Source organism: Octopus sinensis, linkage group LG4, assembly GCF_006345805.1.
Source record: "Octopus sinensis linkage group LG4, ASM634580v1, whole genome shotgun sequence".
Taxonomy (NCBI): Eukaryota; Metazoa; Mollusca; class Cephalopoda; order Octopoda; family Octopodidae; genus Octopus; species Octopus sinensis.
The window spans coordinates 22,658,884-22,686,324 of NC_043000.1; the positions used below are offsets into that span (position 1 = coordinate 22,658,884).

General features: G+C 37.1%; 1 protein-coding gene across 4 annotated transcripts in view; it reads left to right on the top strand.

Annotated features, from left to right (window-relative positions):
• Positions 1-26,434, top strand: part of LOC115210806 — a 211,544-nt gene extending 185,110 nt beyond the window's left edge. For 2 of the 4 annotated variants that reach the window (XM_029779549.2, XM_036501902.1), the window contains exons 7-8: positions 11,488-11,532; positions 25,563-26,434. In XM_029779549.2, the coding sequence (XP_029635409.1) occupies positions 11,488-11,532; positions 25,563-25,960 (443 nt within the window). In that variant the 3' untranslated portion in view covers positions 25,961-26,434. The remainder of the gene's footprint in view (positions 1-11,487; positions 11,533-25,562) is intronic. The other 2 variants (XM_029779550.2, XM_029779551.2) reach the window with 1 other exon arrangement.
• The last annotated feature ends 1,007 nt before the right edge of the window (positions 26,435-27,441 follow it).

Here is a 27,441-nt window from a genome sequence, read left to right on the forward strand (position 1 = left end):
TAGAAATAACTGGTAAATCTCTTCACCCAATCATCTTGAAAAAGAGAAGTTTATATTGGATAATGTAGTCATGGATACATTGAGCTTAGAAATGAGATGGAATGGTCATGGTTGGAATGTCTTTGATCGTAAGTTTCCTCAATCAAGACTGACCATAGGTTAAACCACAATAGCAACTGTTGATGAATGATTGTCATCATGGTTAATGCAATGTCGAACTGTTGGCTGTTAAGTCTTGTGCGTTCTGGATTTCCTACTAACTTATCTTCTGTTTTTTCATGCTGATGGAATCCCTGAGTAATTTCTCTCAGTAATTTATTTTCTGAAGTCTTGATAGTAATGCCTAGTTGTGTATATATACCTAGTTATTTTATCATCACTACTTATTAGACAAGTATGATGAAGTCTGTGTTTTATTGAAGAGGTCAAGTAAGATTAAAACATGTTTACAGTTGTCTCCCATACTTGCTAGAATAATAAAAATATTAACCATTAAAATTGCCTTTTCTTCACCACATAATTATTTCTAATTCACTTTTCAATGCTCACTATGTTAAATATGTTAGCTTAATAATCAAGTTATAATTTTTTTATATAGTTTTACATTATATTGTTTAGTGCTGGTATAAAGCTCTGATGATGGGTACCATGTAAAAAGCACCCAGTACACTCTCTAAAGTGGTTGGCATTATAAAGGGCGCCCAGGTATAGAAACCATGCTAAAACAGACAACTGGTGCCTGGTGCAGCTGTCTGGCTGGTCAGTTTTAGTCATACCATCCAAATGGTGGTGGTGGTGGTGGTGGTGGTGGTGGGTTTGTTGGTGGCGGTGGTGGTGGGTTTGTTGGTGGCGGTGGTTTATCATCATCATCATTATTATTTCCTCGTAACACAGTATACGTAATAATGCACCAGAATCTTTAGTCATCTGTCATGTCACAACAAGGACCTCAAACAGATAATACTTTCCTTAAGATGTGCGCTGTGCCCAATAAGGCTGCTTTTTGCAAGACATCCTTCTTGCTTGCGATTTTCAGTTGCCTTAAGGAGTTTTGAAGTTTCAATGGGATTGAGTCCAACACTCTGATCACCACTTTTACATTACTCTCTCACATTCCATACAGTCTTGCCATTTCCTCTTTCAATTCGGAGTACTTGGTGATTTTTTTCAACCTCTTTACTCACAACATTCATGTCATTTGGTATGACTATATCAATGATCTGACAGTATTTGTCTCACTTATTCAATATGACAATATCCGGCTGACGATGTTCGATTACACGATCCGTCTGAAAATCATAGTCCCAGAGTATCGTTACTTTTCCATCCTCCTGCATAACTTTACTTGGTACATGCTCATACCAGTTCTCTGTTACTTCATATTGATATTTACTGTTCTTATGCCACAAATACCATTATTATTATTATTATTATTATTATTATTATTATTAACCATAAACAGGCAGTGAATTGGCAGAGTCATTAGAACATCAGACAAAATTACCATGCAATATTTCTTCTGGCTTTTTACATTCTGAGTTCAAATCCCACTGAAGCCAACTGTGCTTTTCATGCTTTTGAGGGTTGATAAAGTAAAGCAGCAGACAAGTAAATGGATACTAGAGATTAACTAATCTTCTCCGCAAATTTCAGCACCTTGTGCCAATGTTAGAGCATTTATTTATGCATGAGAAGTGAATTGGTGGAAGAGGCTGGGGCTCAGTTTGAGCTTCTGAAAGGAGAACATGGCAGAAAAGGAGCTCCAGCATGATGCTGCTCAAAAAATGAAGTTAATACTCAAACTGCCTCAGTCATCCTGGTCAAAAATAGGTACCACACTCATAGAAAAGTTGAGTAGTTCAGGGTTAGAAAAAGAATCCATCTACCATTTGTAAACTTATCCAGCTTCCAGTTTACATGATCCAGAAAGACATGGATGTATTACAAATGGAAGAATTCAATATTTTCTTCAGTTGTGTGAGACAACAGGACATTCTTTGGATGTTCATATTTTTATACTACTGTTATGGTGCCTAAAGTATACTTAAAATATTCTTTGAATGTATCTAAATAAAATTCACAGAACATTTCAAGACTATTTTGGAGATTAATTAGTGGAGATTAGAACAAATTAATTGCAAGTTAGACTCATGAACTAACTTGACTTTCTAAATTAGGATGTTTATTGAAAGGAAATACATATCAGATTCTTAAAGGACAGAGACACAAATTAATTTTAAGTATTTATTTTTTAACATCTTTTTTTTTTTGGTGTAGAAGTGATGAAGCACTTTCTGTTATAAATTAGAGTAAGAAGATATTTGGTAACTTTGTATGGTAGACTTTAGTTTCCATCCAGTTTAACATCACCACTTGGGCCGTAAGTGGCTTTTAGTGGAGTCCACTCTGTTATAAGCATACAACTCAAGTCTCCTGTCTGATAATAATCTCCTTCATTCCTCATATCAGTCTTGGAGGTCCTATAAAAGAAGGTCTTATGGTACCGATTTCTTCCCCACTTAACCATTATATGAATTATCAAAGAGAAATTAACTCATCATTAGGATATATTTCACCAGAGAATCTTTCAATAGTTTAAAATATTCTTTTCTACTCTAGGCACAAGAAATTTGGGGGCGGGGGGGGGGGGGGTAGTCGATTAGATCGACCACAATATGTAACTGGTACTTAATTTACCAACCCCGAAAGGATGAAAGGCAAGGTCAACTTTGGCGGAATTTGAACTCAGGACGTAAATACAGACGAAATACTGCTAAGCATTTCACCCAGCATGCTAAAGTTTCTTATTTCTTTATTGCTCACAAGGGGCTAAACATAGAGGGGACAAACAAGGACAGACAAAGGAATTAAGTCAATTACATCGACCCCAGTGCGTAGCTGGTACTTAATTTATCGACCCTGAAAGGATGAAAGGCAAAGTCGACCTCGGTGGAATTTGAACTCAGAACGTAACGGCAGACGAAATACCGCTAAGCATTTTGGCCGGCATGCTAATGTTTCTGCCAGCTTGCCACCTTAAATAGTTTAAAATATCATAAGTACTCTAGGGTATCGATTTCCTCCTGACTTAGCCATTACATAAATTATCAAAGAGAAATTAGCTCATCGTTAGGATATATTTCACCAGAGTATCTTTCAATAGTTTAAAATATTATAAGTGCTCTAGTGCAGTGATGCACAACTTGGTTAATACCAAAGTTTTGGCATTGATCAGTGAAATTTATGTCCTTTATTTGTTGTTGTTGTTGCATGATGCAATCGAATGCATATTTATGTTTGGTGGCCCATGGAGTTTACCTAATGAAATTTGTGAACCACTTTCTGAATATGTTGTGTGTCTCTGATGAAGAGTTTCCAGTAATCTTAACCTTTTGCCAGCTTTTGCACTATTGCCTTGCTCTTGTCTGCCATCCTAGCAATAGAATGGCCCTGGCGAAGGTCATTTTATTGCTAGAATTTGGACCATGAGATATGTGTTACTCCTTCCTTTCATTAATCAATCTTGGAATGCCTACAAAAGGATTATGTGCACAGCTCTTCTTTAATTCTTTAGCTTTTAAACCAGTCATATCCAGCGCAAATATTCTTCCTGTTTTATGTTTAAATCACCTAGATCCATCCTTTCACATCTACCCTGCTATGTCATTCTAAAAATAACAGTCAGATCATCAAAATCTTAAAGCTACAGCATAATGCATAATTAACTCCAAACAATGTGAGATCTCTGGAGATATGCTGTGACTGCGAAGACCTGACAAATAACGTGAGTTTATGGCTGTTTCCTGCACTGGCTTCACATAGCAGCCCCAGCCCATCCAAAGTACCTTGGATTGCAGGATGGCCTGCTGTGCTTACCTTGAATCATAGGGTGACCTGCTGTGCTTGAGGAGACCTATTGAGTCAAGTACATCAACAGCAAAATAAAAATCAAATGGAAATTATAGTTGTGACACCTGTGCCGCTGGTACATAAAAAGCAGCATCTGAACGTGGCCGATGCCAGCACTGCCTTGACTGGCTTCCATGCCAGTGGCACGTAAAAAGCACCAACCGATCGTGGCCATTACCAGCCTTCCCTAGCACCTGTGCCGGTGGCACGTAAAAAGCACCCACTACACTCACAGAATGGTTGGCATTAGGAAGGACATCCAGCTGTAGAAACACTGCCAGATCAGACTGGAGCCTGGTGCAGCCTCCTGGATTCCCAGACCCTGGTCGAACCGTCCAACCTATGCTAGCATGGAAAACGGACGTTAAACGATGATGATGAATGTCAATAAATAAGCATTACATTTGGCTGAGTAACCAGAATGCTAAAGAGTTAAGCCATGAAAAAACAAAACAAGCAAAAAATCCTCCGCTTATGTAGTTTTAACCATAATAGCTTAGCTTTTTCATTTCTCTTATTCTGCTAATGTCCCCAGGAAAGGCATGTATGTGATACTTCTAAAATATAGAGACAGTGTGAGATATCTATAAATGCCATCCTGTCTCATTCATAGGAATTGAAATGAGAACTGAGCACCACTGAGCCAAATATGCTCAATGAAGCTGTAAGTTTGTCCTCTCACATGATTTAACCCCTTATTTCTTTATTGCCCACAAGGGGCTAAACGTAGAGGGGACAAACAAAGACAGACAAAAGGATTAAGTTGATTACATCGACCCCAGTGCATATCTGGTACTTAATTTATCGACCCCGAAAGGATGAAAGGCAAAGTCGACCTCAACAGAAATTGAACTCAGAACGTAATGGCAGACGAAATACCGCTAAGCATTTCACTGAGCGTGCTAACGTTTCTACTAGCTTGCTCCCTTATTTAACCCCATGATTTAACCCCTTAGCATTCAGATTACTCTGTCAAATGTAATCATCATCATCATCGTTTAACGTCCGTTTTCCGCGCTAGCACGGGTTGGACAAAAAAGATGCTTGTCAGAAGTGGGATTCAAACCCACGCCCACATACGTGGACCAGAATACTCATTGTTCTGGTTAAGGATATTATCCTTGAGTCTGGCGCCTTAGACCACTCGGCCATTGAATTAAACCTGCATCATCTCATAGCTTCAAGATTTCGATGATAATTTTGTTTAAGTTTAGAATGGCATTGTAGGTTGTGTGTGAGAGGCTAGCCCTGGCTGGTTTGAATGTAAAACAGGTGGAAAATTTGGGCCAGATATGGCCAGCTTAAATGCTGAAGAGTTAATTCATATAAAAACGTTGGGTGTTGGGGTGTTGCAGGAAACGTGGTTCCTTCTGCTTTTAACTGTAATGAACTCAGTCACAAGCTGTTTTATTTTTATATCTACTCTAAATAGACTTTAATAATTGGACTTCTGCATCATGGTAACACTGCTCCGTGTGTAGATCTATGTGTGTGTGTGTGTATGTGCATTTTGTAGTAGTAGTAGTAGTAGTTGTTGTAGTAGCTATAAAAGTAGTAACAGTAGTTGTAGTGCTACTGCAATGTTGCATGTTTGGGGACAAAATTTCTTGGAATGCACAGTATGCAAGCTCAATCTAACATGAACCTCTTTCTTCTTCTTCTCCTCTTCCATCATTGTCTTGATTGGCATTTCCTGTTGGATTTCGTATGTATTTCTTATCTTAATAATGGCAAAACTCAAATTTCTTTCTTTCCTTTCCTTTTTTTTTTTGTTTTGTTTTGTTTCGTTCTTGTTTCTCTTTCCTCTGATGCTATTTTAAAAATAACCTGCTGATGTATGTGACTAATAAGATCAAATCCATTTCACTTGTTGACATGGTAACATGTTAATGGAAATTTCTCTATCTTCAGCAATTATTTTTTTTCTTCTTTTCAATATTATTTCATTTCAGTAACTTTCATTAAAATCAATTTTATATTTAAAAATGAAAAGCAAACAAAACAAAGTATTTCTTTTAATTTTTTTTTTTTTTGTTATTCATGTTATTTTTATTCACCTGCTTTCAGTTTTCACTATTTATTTTCCCATTGTTTACACATTCTTTCCTATTGTCAGACATTATCTATATTCCCTGTCATCCTACATTTATATATTGAAGAATAATTTTAGCTTTTCTCACGTCTCTTCTCTCTTACTGATTAATCATGCTTATTTCTTGTGAGACATATAAGCCAAGTGTAGGTGTTTAACATCCACCACTGTTTGGCTGTTTCATGCTTAAAGCACATTAAGGGATTAATAAAAAGAAGAAATAGGAATTCAGAAGATAACTGTAGTACGAATTTGAGTGGAAATTAATGTCGGCTTCTGTTGCTGGATATAAATTAAGATGACAATATCTATAAGTGGCAAGCTCTCTGATCGAAATATACTGTGATATACTGTTAATTGAGATCAGAGGAATGACTCCAAATATTGAAGTATATTAAAGAAAGAGCGAGAGAGAGAGAGAGAGAGAGAAAATTTTTATCCTTTCTTTGAACATTTGCTATTGTTGTTACAGTTATTTGTAATTCTGTTGTTGTTGTTGTTGCTGTTTAGCCTGAAGTCAGCCTTGATAGAGCAGACCCATTATATGATCAGTTTTCCTACTGACATAGTTTATCTAGGAGTACAATGTGTCCTTACTTTTTTTTTTTTTGTTAAAGATAGTAGGATTCGAAGGAGATTTAACTGTTATTTCTAGCAGGTTAGACAATCATTTAAAGACTTCTCTGTTGGAGGAGAGAGAGGGGGGGAGATAGATAGATAGAGAGAGAGAGCAATAGATAGACAGTGAGAGAGAGAGAGAGAGAGAGAGCAATAGATAGACAGTGAGAGAGAGAGAGAGAGAGAGAGATAGGTAGAGGGAGAGATAGAGAGATAGATAGAGAGAGAGAAAGAGATAGAGAGAGATAGATAGAGAGTGAGATAGATAGATAGATAGAGAGAGAGAAAGAGATAGAGAGAGATAGATAGAGAGTGAGATAGATAGAGAGAGAAAGAGAAGGCTCCTGAGAATAATTTTCTTGGTTGCTTTGAAGATTTACTATTGTTGTTGTAGCTATTTTCATATCTAGTATTGTTGCTTAGCTCTAAGCCAGCTTTGAGTGAACAGACTGTAATCAAAGACCTTCCATTTGTGTCCATCCCATCTCTTTGTATATCAGGAACTACATTATTCTATGTGTGTTCCTGTTTTTGTAGGATGGTAGGGCGTGATCTGAGGAAGACTTGGCTGCTATTTCTAGTAATTCAAACATCCACATAGAAGTTTCCATTTTAGCTTGATGTTTCTGTTACTCTTGCTGCTGTTTAGCTCCACCCAGCCTTCACTGAGCAGGCATTCTTGTTATGTCCATCTTATCTTATTTTCAGATGAAGTATATCTTGGACTACATTGTGCATTCTATCTTTAACATTGTTTGGTGTCACTTAGTTAGTTAATTTTTGGGCTCAAAAAGCAAAAAAAGCAAGGCCATGTAGGGGGACATGAGTTATGTACAGGGTGGTGTTCATGTAAAGAGTTCAGGCCACTTGTGGTCAAGGGAGACTTTGAACCGAGCGGTCGTCGGCATCTTCACCATCTCGTCTGGCAGCTTATTCCACGGATCCGCAACCCGGACAGAGGAAGCCCCTCTCCTTCGATTGAGATGAAATCGTCGCAGATAGAGCTTTTTGGAATGACCCCGCAGCCGATGCTCTGGAGCAGGAGTGAAGAACAGCTCCTTTGAGAGGTTACACTTTCCGCTTATGATGTTGTGAGCAAGAATGAGATCACCACGGCGGCGTCGTTTTTCTAGAGAATAAAGGTCGAGCGTCTTCAGCCTTTCTTCATAAGACAAATTCTTGAGACCAAGAACCATACGGGTAGCCAGCTTCTGGACTCTTTCGAGATGCTGTATGTCCTTGAGGAGATAAGGAGAAGAGGCTTGAATCTCGTACTCCAATATGGGTCTCACCAGCATGACATAGAGCGGTAGGAATATGGCTGCTGTGAGCATTCCGAATGACCGTCGAATCAAGAACAGAACTCTGCGTGCTTTGTTGGCAGCATGGACGCACTGGGCCGAAGGCGAAAAGGAGGAATCCACCAAGATACCCAGGTCCTTTACCTGATCGGTCTTCTCCAGCAGCAGACGACCCGGCTCGAAATCAAGTTGAGATTTGGCTGCTATTTCTAGACTCCATTGGTTTGTCATTTTGTTGTTGTTGTTTAGCACCAAAGAAGTCCTGATCAAGCAAATTTATGACCAATGGTATTATCATACCATCTTTTTTGGTGAATCTAAAATTATAAGATTATAATCTAAGATTATATTATCTCATGTAACTTCCAAATTTAAGATGGTAGTATTTTGTTTGAGAATGATTTAACTGTTATTTCTTCTAAATTGATCTGCAACATAAAGGTTCCCTTGAAGACTCATTATCATTTGGGGAACTATGATCAAAAGTGTTGCAACTGCAGTCACCCATCCTTTTTAAGGGTATTTAAGCCTATGTTACTGCATGTGTCCCTTATTGTTTAAGATGGTGTCATTTGATAGAGATTTGGCTGCTTTTTCTAGTAGTTTGAGTGACCACTTAGTGGCCTCTTTGTAAATTTGTTGTCTTGTTGTTTAAGCTGGTGTTGACACAAGTTAGTGATATCAAACAAATGAACTCAACTGTTCTAATAAACTGTCCTATTGTTATAGACAAACAAATATTTGGTGTAATCTTTTAAACTGTTTGTTTGTTTTTTTTTTTTTTATCCTATCCTGTCTGTGAAAATCTCATTCTCCTTTATTTCTAAATCATACAACATGTAATTCTAGAACTCAACACTCTCAACTATCATCATCATCATCATCATTATCATCATCATCATCATATGTCTATTTTCTATGGTGGTATGGGTTAGATGGATTGACAGGAGCTGGCCAGCCAGAGAGCTGTACCAGGCTCCAGTTGTCTGTTTTGGCATATGTTCAACAGCTGAAGGCCCTTCCTAATCCCAGCCACTTTACAGAGCGTACTGGGTGATTTTTACATGGCACTAGCGCCAGTGCTTTTCTACATGGTACCAGCACAGGTACTTTTCTACATGGAACCAGCACAGGTACTTTCCTACATGGTACCAGCACAGGTGCTTTCCTACATGGTACCAGCACAGGTGCTTTTCTTCATGGTACCTACACAGGTGCTTTTCAGTATGGTACCAGCACGGGTGCTTTCCTACATGGTACCAGCACAGGTGCTTTTCTACATGGTACCAGCACAGGTGCTTTTCAGTATGGTACCAGCATGGGTGCTTTTCAACATGGTATCAGCATGAGTGCTTTCCGATATGGTACCAGCACAGGTGCACCATCACAGGTACTTTTTATGTTGCACCTGCATGGGAGCTCAATATACGGCACAGGCATAGGTGATTTTTACATGACACTGAAATGAGTATTTTTGCTTGGCAACAGCACCCATTTCTTTTTTTTTTTAATCAGGCATGAGCAACCTTTTTCTGAGAAATGGGGCACATGAGACATCGCACATCATTTGGTGGACCACCCACACTACTAAAACATTTAAGATCATTTTCATTAAGTGTGCTATTTAGAAAGTCCTGTAGGTGACAGGTTGTTCAGGACTGATTTAGTCAAAAGTAAATTTGAAGAGCTTTTGACCTTTTTTCAAGGCTTTTGACCTTTTTTCAAGGCTTTTTAAACTGGTGTAAGCTAGTTGCCTTCATACTGGTGACCTGACCTGAAAGCTTATCATAAAGTGGACTTTGGAGAAGGTACCTGAGGGTCTGCTAATGGTATTAAATCAGGTGAAGGATTAAGTCCACTACCTAAGAACAGGAGTAACTACACAGTTGATGGGCTTCTGCACAGTCTCTTATTTCTTCATTGCCCACAAGGGGCTAAACATAGAGGGGACAAACAAAGGGATTAAGTCGATTATATTGACTCCAGTGCGTAACTGGTAATTAATTTATCGACCCCGAAAGGATGAACGGCAGAGTCGACTTTGGCGGAACTTGAACTCAGAATGTAAAGACAGATGAAATGCCGCTAAGCATTTTGCCTGGCATGCTAACGATTCTCCCAGCTTGCTGCCTTGGTTTCTACACTGTTTCTGCCTGTCAAATTTAAATAATATAGCCTTGGTTGACCTAAAGTCACAGTACAAATCACTTACACCGATTGCCCTGCAGTGGAATGGAACCTGAATCTATATGGATGCAAAGCAAACTTCTTAACCATGCAACTATAAGTTTTTTGGCTTTATTTTTTTTTTTTTTACTTTGTTTGTATTGTTCCTGATGTTATTGTTGTTGTTGAGCCTTGACCAGCTTAGCTCAGGTAGATGTCTGGCACATAGAGCAAACAACTGAACAACACACACATTTAACATAGTGCTGGCTCAGCTAAGCTTCAGTCAGAACTGTACTCATTATCATCATCATCGTCATTTAGCATCCCTTTTCCATGCTGGCATGGATTGGATGACTTGACAGGAGCATGGCAAGCGGAACAGCTGCACCAGGCTCCAATTGTCTGTTTTGACATGGTTTCTAAGACTGAATACCCTTTATGGAGCCACTTTATGGAGTATGCTTCTTACATAGTGCTGACATGGGTGCTTTTTTATGGGGTGCTGGCACAAGCAGGGCTGTGGAATTGAAACAAAAAACTTTGACTCTGACTCCTTTACTATTGGCACCTCTGACTCCGACTCCTCTTTATGTAATTAAGTGGTTGTGGTCTACATATCTCAAAGCATATGCATACACTTGTACTTTGTGTAGACCTATATGTTATAACTGGTTTATACTAACGAATAAAGGTATTGTGAGTCGGAATCAGAGTTGGTAAAACTATCCTGACTCTGACTCTAACTACCCCTTTATTGTTTCCGACTCCAACTCTGACTCCACAGCCCTGGGCACAAGTGCTTTTTGCATGGGGCTGGCATGGGTGTTATTTGACATGATACCGGCACAGGTGCCTTTTGTGTGGTGCTGGTATGGGTGCATAAAAATGCACCCGTACCAGCACATCTGAGCTTTTTATGTAGCAAAAGTACAGATGTGGAATTGCATAATTCTTGATCCTCTGTTTGGTTGTTATTTAGCCACAGGTCAAGCCTAATGAAGCAAAATCGTGATTATAAGCCTTTTAGTTCTGACACCCCGTTTTTTAGAGGCATCTTAGGAATAAATTATCCAGTTTGTCTTCCTTTTTTCTAAGACAGGGCAATTCTTTTTTTCTGAGATGAGGGGATTTAGTTGCTATTTCTAGCAATTTGAACAACACTGTTGTCTGAGATTCAGTGTCATGGCTCTTGCGTGTTCCATACATCTTCTCTAAATATTGTTTAAGCCATTTTGTTGTTGTTGCCGTTGTTGTTATTGATTGTCTCACAGTAAGATTAGTGGCATGAAATAAATGCTCTCATTGGCTTTACCCCCTTTTGGATGGGATCTTATGTAGTTTAAAAATGTCAAGAACCCTTTGAAATACTCCAGCATATATTATCTATTTCTGTTATAGGTGAATATGGCTCTCTACTCAGCTATGAGCCCTTGTGCATTATCAGTAAGTACCAACTGTCTTTGAGTCGTGTAAATAGTCACGTTGCTTTATTCTCTGGCAAAGAAAGCATTTTTAATTTATTGTAAATTTTTGCCGTTGTTGTTGTTGTTGTGGTTGGTATTGCTGTTGTTATTGTTGGATGTTTGAGTTGTGCTTCTTTTCTTTAAAATATCTCATAGGTGTTGTTTTATTTCTTCATTCTGGCATGGTGCTGCTAAAGTAACTATTAACCATCTTGTGTTGTTCCTAATTTTTCTGTCGTTATTTTTTTTTTTTGCCGAATATATCTTGCTTTCTGTATTTTTATTTGTTGTTGATTGGCTTCTGCCCCCCCCTTTTTTTTTTTAAATTTAGTTTTGTCTGAGCATTAATATCTTTTTCACAAGAACCAGACTGACCACTTTGTTCTCTGAAGTGCTTACTTCAATTTTTGGCAGACCTGTGCCAATAAGATTTTCTTGTCAGCATAAATCCTATTAGTGCGAAGGCCTCATTTTAGAGAGAAAACTTTATTATCATATCACATTATCCTCCTCCTCCTCATCATCATCACTGTAGTGGAGTTATTGATGCAGTAACCATCTTAGAGTTGTTCTGATTCCATTTGTTTTTTTAACACACACACATACACACACACCTGTTGTATTCTGTTTCCTTGTTCCTTCGAAAGCCCTTAATAGATGCTCATATTTTTCTGGATCTTAATTATACTTTAGCTGACTTGTATTTTTCATCATTCTGAAGGTGATAAAATCAGTACCAGTAATATAAGAAGCACCGAGTCCACCGGCTATAGACTCCATACTGGCCACAGAAAGAGCAATGTATCTTGTAAACAAAAAAAAAAGAAAGTTCATTGTTATCGTAAATATTATTGGTTTTGTTGATATTATTATTGTCATCATCATCATCATCATCATTACCACCATCATCATCATTGACGTCATCATCATTATCATCACCATCATCATTGTCATCATCAGCAGCATTGTCATCATCATCATTGTCATGGTTGCCATCATCATCATCCCCATCATCACTACCACCATCGTCATCACCATAAACATTATCTCCATAACCATCATTATCATTATTAACACCATCATCATCATCATCATCACAGCTGCCACCACCACCACCACCACCACCTATTTCTTTACTACCCACAAGGGGCTAAACACAGAGGGGACAAATAAGGACACACAAAGGGATTAAGTCGATTATATCGACCCCAGTGCATAACTGGTACTTAATTTATTGACCTCCGAAAGGATGAAAGGCAAAGTCGACCTTGGTGGAATTTGAACTCAGAATGTAATGGCAGACGAAATACCGCTAAGTATTTCACCCGGCGTGCTAACGTTTCTGCCAGCTCACCGCCGTAATGTTTCTGCCACCACCACCACCACCATCATAATCATCATCAATGTTGTCATCGTTGCCACCATCATCATTGTCGTCATTTTTAATTGCCAATAAACATTCTTTGAACAGAGCTGATATTTCCTGCTTTGCTCAGTTTATTTCATATTCAGATATTTAATGTTTCCATGATACTTGATACTGGAAATTATATTGTCGAAATGATTTAAATGGTTCAATTACTTGATGGTTCTCTTTCAATCAACAGTATTGTTGGTTTATTAGTTTCAAACAGGCCAACTCACTGGTTCATTGCATTTCCAACAGAATGACAAAGGAGTGTGTGTAACTCAGTACAGAGCAAGTATTGTATGGAACTTTGCTTAAAGGGCTCTGCTTTAGTGCTGCATCACTGATATTTACATGTACAAGCACACACACACATGTGTGTGTGTGTGTGAGAGTGTGTGTACCTGTATATATAAAGCTAAAGAAGAGTGTGCCAAATATCATTCCAGATAAATTCTTAACATATTGAATTTATCTTTGCTTTGAGAGAAGGTAAACAAACACCTAGCAGCAAGTGTGACTGACTCCGAATGAGAAGCAGAGATAATCTCAAGGAATAAGTAATTCTCCAGAATGACGATGCCATTAAGAAAGAGACAGAGTCTGTTTTACAGTTCTATATTTAAGAGATGAGGAATTATGTACATTATTTACATTTTACAGATATTTGTCCTCATCTTGTTTGTCGTTAACACACCGTTTCGGCTGATATATCCTCCAGATTTCATCAGGTGTCTTGGGGAAATTTCGAACCTTGGTTCTCATTCTTAGGGTATTTTTCAATGTTGTTGTTATTATTATCATCATTATTGTTCAGGTCACTGCTTGGAATCCAACTCGAAATCTAGGGGTTAGTAGTCCGCGCTCTTAACCACTGCACTACGGGCATGTGGTGTAGTGGTTAAGAGCGTGGGCTACTAACCCCTAGATTCCGAGTTCGATTCCAAGCAGTGACCTGAACAACAACAACAACAACAACAACAATAATAATAATAACAACATTGAAATATACCTTAGGAATGAGAATCCAGGTTCGAAATTTCCCCAAGACACCTGATGAAGGCTGGAGGGTATATCAGCTGAAACGTTGCATTTACAACAAACAAGATGAGGACAAATATCTGTCAAATGTAAATAATGTAGAGTCTGTTTTACTTCTTCTTTTCCTGGAGACAAAAGGATAGCAGTGAATACTTGTTTCTCCTTCAATAAACTCTCTCTCTCTCTCTTTCCCACACACACATGCATACATGCACACACACACACACACACACACACATACACGATTATTATTTATATTCTGCACTTTTACTGCACTGGTGAGTGTAGGCTTGTGTGCTTTGTGTCATGTGCAGTGTTTTGTTGTTGTTGTTTTTTTTTTCCTTCTATTATATTAAAAGTACTCTATGTAGTAATAAATATGTATGCAACTGCCTTGTACTGCTATGTTCCCTGTGTTGTTTGTATCAATCCTGAGATTTTGGTTATCTGTTTGTCTGCATCTTTTTTATAATCATTCCTGAGGCAATGTTATTTTGGTGAATGATACCGCATTATGATTATTTCCATTTCCAGATTTGTATACTTAGATGTGTTTTTTTTTTTTTTCATCTTCTATTGAAGGTCCTCCACATTGATCAGGAAAACTGCCTTCTTTTGCAAAAACAATATCCATTGATGTTTAAGCATATCTCAAAGTATGATCACTTGATCATTCTCTGAGACCTTCCTAGTGTATGTTTACACTCTTTGCTAATGGTATTTGGCAATACTAACATAATTTTCAGTAGATGAAAGCTCTAACGTGTGTGTGTGTGTGCGTGCGTGTGTACTTTTGTGAAAGTGCATGGTCGAGTGGTTAAGATGTTAAGCTTAGAATTTGTAAGGTTGAGAGTGTGGTTTCTGGACTGGGTGGTGCATTGAATCCTTGAGCAAGGTACTTCTTTTCACGTTGATTCAGACCATTCATCTGAAACTGTGTACCAACTCCGTGTTGTTGCAGCCCTCTCCCTCCATCTCTCTCTGTCTCTGTCTCCCTTTGTCTCTCCCCCCCTCTCTCTCATATCCTTGATGTTCCACTGAGACTAAGGTGGAAAGTCTGTGAGGGTGTCTATATCAGCTCACGATTTCATAGGCATCTAAAACAACCAACAAAAGCACAATGTTTGTTACCAAGTCAAACTCACTTTAGAATAACAGTCATTCTTCTTGCTTTTGTTGCCAAGACTGGCTGGTTACAAACAATGTGATTGATTTTCTTCACAAACTCCTCATTACTTTTGAATTCCATCTTCATTATATACTTTTAGTAGTTTCTGGCAGAAAGGTTTCAATCTCAGCTTTGAGTCCTGCGATTTTCAATCATTGATGAGATTTTTATTGATCTAGTTTTCTTTACTTCTTTCTCCTCTATCATTAGCCATGAACAAATTTTTCGGTATTGACCATTTGGGGCATCAGAGAATTACATCAGATCGACAGAAGGCTCTTGGCCTTGTTTTAGTATTCCATAGCTCCTTTTCCTCTGGCCCCTTTTCAGTTTAGTTTTTAACAGTTTCTATAATTCATCACGTGAGTTTCTACTCATGTGAGGGTGAGTTTCTACTCCATTCTCTACCATTATGTGTATCTCTGTGTTCCTGAGGTCTGTTGCCACATTGTCTTTGAGGATGTAGAGTCGTATCCATGCTATAACTGTTCTGTTTTGTCATAAGATATTTTTGTTGCTTGTGGTGTTGTTTTTTAATATTTTGTCTGTTGTGTAGAATATGTGTGATGTGAGTTGTGCTATTTTGTTTGATGTCTCCTATATACTCTGTGATTAGTGCATTGTATTTTAGTGCTGGACAGAGATTGTTTATATTCTGTTCTGTCTGGTTTGTGCTATATTAATGCTTGGGAATTGTGTAGAACATAAATATATTGATCGATACCAGGCTGACTTTGATTACCAAAGATAATTGTGCTGGATTTTTGTTAGGGATCTGTTAAGAAAGTTAAGAAATAGGACCAATGAATAAAAAAATTAAACTGGCTACAGCTCTCTCATTTACAAGTTCCACTCAAACCGTCCAACCCATGCCAGCATGGAAACCAGATGTTGAAAGATGATGATAATGATGATAAAAAAAAAGGGATCAGAGGCCCTCTCTGGGCAATAGACTCATAAGGCTAGTATCCCAGATTCTGTGGCATACAATTGCCTCCTGAACAGGACAGTCTAGTTGTTGCAGATATAATATATATATATATATATATATTATATATATATATTATATATATATATATATAGATATATATATATATATATTATATCATATATATATATATATTTATTTATAGAAGGAGCTTCTACAGGACGTGTACTGTCATTCAAGAGAATCTCAGGAAGCTTCCTGAGATTTCTCTTGAATGAAACATACATCCTGTAGAAGCTCCTTCTATATAATAAATTATTTTACTCTGCTATGTATTAGACCTTACTACTTTGTGTTAACCCCGATCAACCCGGGATACATATATATATATATATATAGCAATAATAATTCTCTAAATGAGTTATAGACGTGACTGCTCCGTAATATAAGGGATATTAGCCAACCGAATATGGCTAGGGACAGGCAGGGTGGTGGGGTGTCACTGTTGCATTTAGCCCCAGGCGAACATCAACGTCACCAGATAGGCCTGACGTCATCACGACGTCCTTTATCTTGCAAAGGGAGATCACCCACCAAGAAGCCGATACCACACACGGACCTAGGTTTCAAGGTGTGTTGCCTATTATCAACGTGTGGTAGGCATCGCTTCTCGATATATATATATATATATATATATATATATATATATATATATATATATAGTATATATGGTATAGTATGTATTTTTCATGTAGAAAAGTAAATGTATGTATATTTATGGTAGTGCAAGATGTGACAATTTCTATTAGATAAAACTTGTAACCATTTTAGCTTATTTTATAATTCTATAACAAATAATCACTAACGTCAATGTCTGTTTATTAAAATAGTCACTTCATCATTCAGTGATGACATTTAAGTTGACAATGATGGAGTCGATGTCTGTCTTGATGAAATTAAGATAGGTGACAACATAATTGAAACTAAAGATAACGAAATTGAGTTTGACAACAAATTTGAGGTTGACATATTATTATTATTATTATCATGTTTATCATACTAGTTATTACAATAGCATCAGATACTCCTCCATGTTCCTGGGGTGTTTACAACAATATCTGATTGTGTGCTACCACTGTTTTTACTTCATTCTTTCTAATGTTACTTCTGTTCATTGTGTGAAGTCTGTGCAATGGGAGTCGTGTTACAATAACAGGTGTTGATCATATTAAGGCGGCGAGCTGGCCGAAACATTAGCACGCCAGGCAAATGTGTAGCTATATTACGTCTGCCATTACGTTTTGAGTTCAAATTCCACCGAGGTCGACTTTGCCTTTCATCCTTTCAGGGTCGATAAATTAAGTACCAGTTACACACTGGGGTCGATATAATTGACTTAATCAGTCTGTCTGTCCTTGTTTGTCCTCTCTGTGTTTTGTCCCTTGTGGGTAGTAAAGAAATAGGTGTTGATCATGTAAAAGCATTATTTTGTCTTATTTTACTGGTTGGTGATCCTGTAGAGCAGTGCTTCTCAAACTAACTCATGTGGCATACCGGCAGGTTTTTTTTTTTTTCCAATGTGCCAGGAACCAGTCATATTTCTTAGTAATATTAATTTATACCAGAAACAATATATATAATGAATATAATAGAAGTTGACAATTTTAAATCTTATATTTATTTTTAAGCAAATAATAAAATATTACATAAGTATTTTATAATGTTTCTTTCTTTTCTGGAAACTTGCTGTATACTGGCAGCTGATGGCTTGCAGACTGGTGCCGGTCTGCGAACCACCACTTTGAGTAGTGCTGCTGTAGAGTACATGCTGTGTGAATTGAGCATCAAATGTTTGGTATGAGTTATCTTGTGTAAAGTGTGAGCTATCTTGTGTAAAGAGGCTACTTTATTTAATCCTTTTGTTACCGTATTTCTGTTGAGATGCTCTGTGTTTCTTTCAATTAATTTTAAATATAACAAAGAATTTAGTAAAATAACTTAGTTACCATTCAGCTAGTGTTAGGAACATAAATTGTGACTAAAGGTTTGGTGGAAGATTTTAATTCAAAACTTATGAAAACAAGACATTTGTACTACAGAGCCAGAGCTGGTTTCAGCCGGGTTGGTAACGAAAGATTTAAGAATTGTTTCTCTATTATATATCTTAACCCTTTTTTTACCATATTTCTGTTGAGATAATCTGTGTTTCTTTCAATTTATTTTAGATATAAAAAAAGAATTTAGTAAAATAACTTAGTTATCAAATCAGCTAGTGTTTGGAACATAAATTGTGACTAAGGTTTGGTGGGAGATTTTAATTCAAAACTTATGAAAACAAGATATTTTTACTCAGCACCAGAGCTGGTTTCAGCCGGATTGGTAACGAAAGGGTTAAGATGACAGTAGTCTTGTGTAAGATGTGAACTGCACCTAAGCAGATTTTCTTTGTTTACTGTATGTAGAGTTGTGTGCCCTGTTATTGTTTTTATGTTTTTGTTTATATTCCTCTTTATCATACCTGATGTTAAAATATTTTTTGTTACTGTTTTAACCTTTTATACATGTTTATTTCAGTTTCTAGATCTTTGTACTTTGATGGTTCCTTGACCTTTTAGACACTGTTTTGGTCAGATGGGATTGAGATGTCTATCAAATTACTAGAATTTTATGTCTGTCTTTTATATTATTTTTACCATCATTATCATCATAATCATCTTATTATTATTATTATTATTATTATTATTATTAATCCTTTTTTTTTTTTGTGAAAATTCTTTCTTTCAAACACTCATATGTCAAAATCGATGGGAGTGACCATCATCATTATTAGACATCCTTGGGCAAATAAACCATCATCATCATCATCAACATTATTTTTGTTATTTACATTGCAAATGCTGCATGTGTATGTGGTTAGTTCCTTGTGACATCTTAGCAGTAGAAGCTTATCCATGAAGAGTCGAGAAAAAATAATGGAGACTTTCCCAATCTGAACAGAATTGATGTCCTTCATTACTGGGCAATGGTCTGTTAGCCTGACCACTGAAACATTAAGGCTCTATCAAATCTTAATTCTTGACAAAAACTTGCCTAGATGGTTTAGTCTTAATTACATATATGAGACACAGTGACTTGTAAAGTTGAAAAAACAGACTACTGTGTCATTGGATTTGAGTTCAGTTTTTACTGCCGTCACTGTCTTGTGGCTCTGGGTCACTTCATATCTTGTTTGCTTGTCTTTATCCACCAGGCTGATAACAAGCTCTTCCAGTTCCTGTTTGCAGTTGAGGAATTGGAGCTTGTTATCAGTGATAGAAAGGACATTCAAATGTAAATTAAATAGCTTCAACAGCATTCAAATGTGAAAATTTGCATGAAAAAGCTATTCTCCTCATTATAAAATGAACAAACGGATGAAAAAGCATTTATATTTATGACTTCTGATCCAATGAGAATGTCACTATGCAATCACTCAGAATGTTAGAAATAACAACTAAATTTCCCTTGAATCACATCCTGTCATTTAAAAATAGGAATGGCATATAAAATGATGTAATCCTGGATACATTGTGTCTGGGTAGAAAAAAAATGGGTAGAATGGTTTCAGGTAAGGTTATCTTTCATTATGTCCACTCAATCATGGCAGAATAGACCTGGTGTTTTAACTGCTGCTACTGCCATTGCTGCTACAGTCACTGCTATTGCTGCTGCTGCTGCTGCTTACAGTCATAGTTACCCATTTTTAGGGAGGTGTTCACTTCTTCTTGAGGAACTACATCAAATATTGGTTTCAGATTTTGGCCCAAGGGCAGCAATTTCAGGGTAGGGGATAAGTCAATTACATTGCCCCCACCCCAGTGCTCAACTGGTACTTATTGTATTGACCCCAAAAGGATGGAAGGCAAAATTGACTTCAGTGGAATTTGAACTCAGAACATAAAGACGGACGAATTGCCTCTAAGCATTTTGTTTGGCGTGCTAACCATTCTGCCAGTTTACCACTTTAAAGTACATCAAATATTAAATTGTTGACTACCATACTGATGCAAGCTGTTCATTTCACCATTTTTGGGGATACTTCCTTTTCTAATTGAGGCACTTTTATTTGTAGCCATGTGTGTTGTGTGATATTTTGAAATGATGTCCTTTTCTGAGGAAAGTGCTGTCTTATCTTACTGCTTTAGACCATAGAGAAATGTCATCATCATTATCATTGCCACCACCAACAACAGCATCATTATCATTCCTATCACTACAATGTGGGTATATGAGCACATCAGAAGAGTTCCATCATCATCATCACTGACATCAATATCATCATCATGAGTCAGAAATCTGGTTTTGCTGGGTTTGAAGAGTGGCATTAATAAATTAGAAGCATGGCTATGGAATTTGGGGTATGGCTTCTTGAGCAGTAGGCCTGGTAACTGAGTTCAAAATCTTGGCATGTTGAGCGCCAAGCATGGCTAACACAAAGTAACAGGAAAAACTCACTGATTAAGGTGCCTCAACCAAATTCAAGAAATAGTTTAAAGTAGGGGGACAAAAGTTGTGAATTCACAAGCTTGCGTTTGGCATTGTGTTTTTAGATCTGGCTTATTGCTCTATTTAATAAAATCAATGTTGTCAAACTTAGTATTTGAGTAATTAACAACTAGCTTAAAACATTTTGCTCACTGAGTCTGTATAATGATGGGTATTTTGCTTTTCCCCTGATGCAGTTGGGATCTGGTCGTTCCTTCTACAAAGTGACATCTTAGTCTTGATTGTAATCTTCTTTAGAATGTTTGGCATAAGCTCTACTCATTCAGACTTCTTTGCAGCTTCTGGTTAAATTCTTTTATTTTTAACCATTTTTATACCAGCATTCTCAAGATAACACCTGGTTCTTTGATACAAACTTCCTCTTTTAAAATGATCTGAATAAAAAACTTCCATGAAAATCATGATTAAATTTATGTTTCAAACATCAATTTATCAATGACAAAAATTATTTTACAAAATGCTTCATTATTTTCAAAATTAATTGCAGTAAAAGCAGTGTATGTCAGTAGAAAATCATTAAAAAAGTCGTTTATGCACACAAAAAAAAAAAAAATTTCACGGGTGTCTAATTTTGAGTACCGTTGGAATGGGGGCATGAGATGAAGGGCTAATTATGTGAAACCCTAATGGACATTCATCATATCATAACCATCATGTTTATATCAATTTTCTGTGTTTGCATGGCTTGTAAAAATGTGTAGTACATCAATCAGTTGCTCTTCAGTTTATTGCCGAAGGCCCAGCTGCCTGAACAGTCTCCATCTTTGATCTTCCTCTCTTATTTCTTTACTGCCCACAAGGGGCTACACACAGAGGGGACAAACAAGGACAGACATGGATTAAGTCGATTATATCGACCCCCAGTGTGTAACTGGTACTTATTTAATCAACCCCGAAAGGATGAAAGGCAAAGTCGACCTCAGTGGAATTTGAACTCAGAATGTAGCGGCTGACAAAATACCTCTAAGCATTTTGCCTGGCATGCTAATGTTTCTGCCAGCTTGCCGCCTTCCTCTCTATTACCTGTATCCTCCTCTGTCTGTATATGGTTCTTTTTCGCACTAAAGGTGTCGTCATCCATTTACATCCTATCTCCATACCAATGCCCTTGCCTCTTGTAGATGCACCAGCTGATGTCATTAATGCCTCATCACTCAGCTAACTTGCATTTCTCCTTTTATGAATGTTGCTGTTGGACATTCAATGCATAACACATTTTTTTTTCGACTTCAATTGATGTTCTTCATTCAAATTCCATGCCTCACAGCCATACCCCATATCAGTATTCACACTCCCTTCATTGCCAACCTGACCTTACTTATTCCAGCTCCCTCCTACACTGTCTTTAAATGTTATTTAGCCTAGTTACTTACATATTAATTTTCAGATTGTCTACAAGGTCTCATTATTGTTTTTACCTTAACATCCACTTTTCCTAACTCACATCAGTTGGATGGAGTTTATTAATGTATATTTTCCTGTCACCAATCCTCACTTATCTCCCAGCTGGATATGTTTCCATGGACAATTGGAAATATGTGACACTACTGGCATGTCAGTGACACTCATTTACAACTATCCTGTGATGTCAAAATGCGACACCTTGTCTCTCACATGCACAACACATCATCATCATCATCATCATCATCATCATTTAGTGTCTGTTCTCCATGCTAGCATGGGTTGGACGGTTCAACTGGGGTCTGTGAAGCTGGAAGGCTTCATCAGGCCCAGTCAGATCTGGCAGTGTTTCTACGGCTGGATGCCCTTCCTAACGCCAACCACTCCGTGACTGTAGTGGGTGCTTTTTACGTGCCACCCGCACAGGTGCCAGACAGAGCTGGCAAACGGCCACGAACGGATAGTGCTTTTACGTGTCACTGGCACGGGGCCAGGCGAGGCTGGCAACGGACACGAACGGATGGTGCTTTTACGTGCCACTAACACGGGGGCCAGACAGAGCTGGCAAACGGCCACAAAATGGATGGTGCTTTTACGTGTCACTGGCACGGGGGCCAGGCGAGGCTGGCAACGAACACATATATGACATTTGCCCAAAGTGTGATACACTGAGACTGAACTCAAAACCTCATGGTTAGGAAACGAACTTCTTAGTTACACAGTCATGACTGCACTGGACGTATGTGAATTTGTCTATATATGTATATTATGATGTATGTATATTATTTTAAATATTTTAGGTTTATTTTTTATCTTTTGTAAAACCAATCAAAAACAAAATAAAAATTACATGTAATTTGAATTTTCCTTTCATCTTTCCTCTTCAACATTAGGAGATGATCTCTCCTCATCATCTGGATCATTAAAATAAATTACTAGTCTAGTACTGTAGTTGATGATACCAACTACTCCTACTCCTCAAAATTGCTGATCTTGTACTTAAATCAGAAACTGTTATTTACAGAAGGATGCGAGAACAAATTGGTTAAGGTTTGAACTCTAAACTGCTTGGTTTAACCCTGTAGCATTCAGATTTCTTTGTCAAACGTATCACTTATTTATTCACATTGTTTTGAATTAATCACACATAATCTTGTAGCTTCAAGATTTCTATGGTGTGTTTGTATATTTTTAGAAGGACATTGTAGGGTAGATGTGAGAGGCTGGATTTGGTCAGTTTGAACATAAAACAGGTAGAATATTTGGCTTGGATATTACCAGATTAAATGCTGAAGAGTTTATTTAGATTTTGACATCTATTTCTTTCTCTGTAACGGGTTTTAGAATCGAAGCATTTTTTTTTTTTTTTTGTCTTTTAGTATAAAATTGGTGAAATAAAGAAACTAGGTCTTTGTTTGGTATGGGGTAATATGTGAGATGAGAAATGATAAAGTGAAAGATTGTATGTCCAGGTTCTTCTGATCCTAAGAGAAAACTGTGATGATAAAATGGATGAAATTTGTTATTAAGATACGACAGAAATGCTCAGTAGGATTTTGAAATGAAAAAAGTAGGATTTTGAAATGAAAAATGTAGGATTTTGAAATGAAAAAAGTAGGATTTTGAAATGAAAAAAGTAGGATTTTGAAATGAAAAATGTAGGATTTTGAAATGAAAAATGGCAGGCACATATTAGGCTTCTAATGACAGAAGCCACAGAAAAGATGCTAATAAAAACTAATAGCAACAACAACAACAACTTGATGCTGATTGAAAATTATTACATTTCTGTTGAATTCACATCAAAGTCCTGAAGACAGGGAATGTTTTGACCGTTTTCTAAGAAGAATGAAAACAAAAGTGCTTTTAAATTAATCATGAATTCTTGTTGGACAGCAGAATTGTCTTTTATCTTTTACTTCTTTCAGGCATTGGATTGGGACCATGCTGGGGCACTATCTTAAAGGCTTTTAGTTGAATAAATTGACCCCAGTATCTAGGGTTTTTAAAAAAAAATTTTGTGGTGGTGTTGGGTTTATTTTAAGTCTGGTACTTATTCTGTTGATCCCTTTTGCTGAACTAAGTTGTAGGGAGATAAACAAACCAACACTGGTTGTCAAGCAGTGGGTGGAGGTGACAAGCACAGACACAAAGACACACACACATATGCATTGTATATGATGGGCTTTCACACAGTTTCCATCTACCAAATTCACTCACAATGTGTTGGTCAGCTTGGGGCTATTATAATAGAAGACACTTGCCCAAGGTGCTGTGTGTTTGGACTTAACCTGGAACCATGTTGTTGCAAAGCAAGCTTCTTAACCACACAGCCATGCCTGCACCACACAGCCATGCCTGCACCCTACAGCCATGCCTGCACCCCACAGCCATACCTGCACCCCACAGCCATGCCAGCACCCAACAGCCATGCCAGTACCCCACAGCCATGTAGGCACCACACGGCCATGCCAGCACCCCACAGCCATGCCTGCACCACACAGCCATGCCTGCACCACACTGCTATACCTGATTCTTAACCACACAACACATACCTGCACCTGAAATTATGCAATTCTTTTATTGTTGTATAGCACCAGTTTTTGTTACATGTAGTTAACCATGAAGGTCAGAAGTCACTAATTTCTGAAGTATAGTCTACAAGGCCAACACAAACTTGTATATATAATCTGAAGACAACAGGCTATACTACAGTATAATACAACATAGATTTGGTTACCTGAAATATTCCAAATACATGTAGTCAGAAGGAACTCTACAAGGTACCTAGTTAAATATTTATATTTGGTGCAGATGTTTTCCAGATGGATTCCTCTCAATGTGTGAATACATTTAAGCAATTTAGATTCAGTTTTAGAACTGTTCATTTTGAATACATTTTCTTTCATTTCTTTCTGAGTTTCTAGCTTGTTCTTGCTTTTCCATTTAGCTCCATCTCCTCATACTGGCTTCTTCAGTTTCATGTAAACGTTATTTTTAATGCATAGCCCAGTCAACCTCAACACGTGTAATCCATAAAAAAACGTTGCTAGCAACTGAACCAGTTCTAAGTTATTATTTCTCTCCTCTTGTTTTCCCTTTTTACTTTTTCTCTCTATTTCTCCCCCCCTCTCTCCCTCTCTCTCTATATATATCTCTCTCTCCACTCTTTCCCATTCTATTTCTGTTCAAGTCTATGTTCCTCAATTTTTTGGAACATGTTTTAATTTTCTCTTTATGTTTTTTTTGTGTTAGTTTTCCTTTTCCTTTCTCTTTAACTGCTGTCACTCTTTTCAGTTTTTCTTAATTTTTTTTCTTTACTTCTTTTTCTTCTTTTATATCTTCTTCACATTCTTTCCCTCCCCCAACTCCTGATCCCTTCTATAATCCAAGCCATAATCCTAATATTATGTTGAGGCAATAATTAAAAATTTTTTTTGTTATTTTTTACAGCATTTGCATTTTCCAATTTATTTGAAAAAAAAAAAATTAATTTTATTTTGTTTATTGCTGTTTTAGGAGAAGTTCAAAACGGCCGGATAAATTCATCTTCGCAGACTACCTTTGGGGAGGATGCCGAACCCAGAGTGCACATTATTTTGCAAGGTATGAATGGAGGGGCTGAGGCAGGCCCTCACTCAGAACTTGATTACCCACCTCCATCATACGAAGAAGCTATATCAATGCCCAGTCAGTTACCCTCCAGAAATCAAAAAAATACTCCCACAGCTAAGACAAGAAATGCAACAGAAAGAGCACTAGCAGAAGAAGTGGAAGAAGCAGAAGAGGAGGAAGAGGCATCATCATCATCTACAGCAGCAACTAATTCAACAGCAGCAACAGCAACAACCACAGCAACATCGACAGAAGCACAGCTGTTGCCTCCAAATCTGTCTCACAGTTTGTTTGATAGCTAACTACCACACTCTGAACACTGTTAAACTGCTGAGAGCAGGATGGGAACATTGCCTTCAAGACAAACTACTCTTAACTCTCCAAAATGTGCCAAGTCTTTCAAATACGTCATTGATATTTTAAAATATCCTGGCCTTTTGACCTATAGAAATTTAAGCTTCACTCTCAACTCTATCCAAAGAAAAATTTTTTTTTGGAAATTCATTTCAACAATTCTGTCTTCTTTCTCCTTCTTCTGTCATTCAACATGCACAAATTCTGTACACACACACACACATGCACATGCACACACATACACACATGCATGTGCATCGTGCATGCACACACGTGCATGTACGTGCACATGCAAGAACATTGAGTATCTGGAAATCCTGACAAACACAAATACAAGTGACATGTATACACGTACATAATTTATTTTTATATTTGTTTTTCTTTGGCTCTCAAATTTCTTTAAAAACAAACAGAAAAAAAAAGCAATCATCAAAGAAAAGGAAATATATATTATTTACAAGATTTATGGGGTCACTAGGAGGCCCTTATCAACACTGGACCAATACTATTTTCTTTTTCTTTCCCAATATTTTTCTTACATTTCTTTAATGTATATAAACAACATCAGACTATAATTATAGCTTTGACATACCATAAAAACAAAAGAAACAGACAAAAATAACATGGTGTTTTCTAAACTGGTCTGTTGGTCACGTGAAATGTAGTATGCACTTTCTCTTTGGTCAGGTGATAATATGTGTCATACGCTTAGTGTATCATCTACTTCTGTTGTTGGTGTATCAAATTTTTCTCAACCACCTCTGTCTCACTTTCAGCAACAACATTTGTCATTTCTCTCTATTTCTCTCTCTCTCTCTGTCTATCTGGTTCTTGCTTTCTCTCGCCGCACTTCATCTATCTAATTCTCTTGCTGTAGTTGGGAAACCCCTCCTTATTTTGCCTCACTCTCTTATGTTCAGTTCCTGAATACACACACACACACATCTGATTTTATATTGTGTGTGTGTGTGTGTGTAATATGTGATTATATAAATATGTAGTTATCTATATTAAGTGTGTGTTCCCTTAACCTTCATAGCTGAAATAAGCTATATATATATATATATATATATATATATATATATATATATATTATAATAATAATAATATTAGGGAGTATGGCTCCAAACTTACAGGGAAAAATTAGATTTAGTATTAAATCAAATTTCACAGTATGAATATATAAAATATGAATTAGAGATAAAACCACTATATATTATGTCTATCACTGTTTGATTTGCCTAATAGTGGTTTTATCTCTAATTCATATTTCACACACACACACACACACATATATATATATATATATATATATATATGTATGTATGTATGTATGTATGTATTTATGTGTGTACCTGTGTATGCATATGTGTAATATACACACGTGTTGTATGTATATGTGTGTATACACACACACACACACACACAC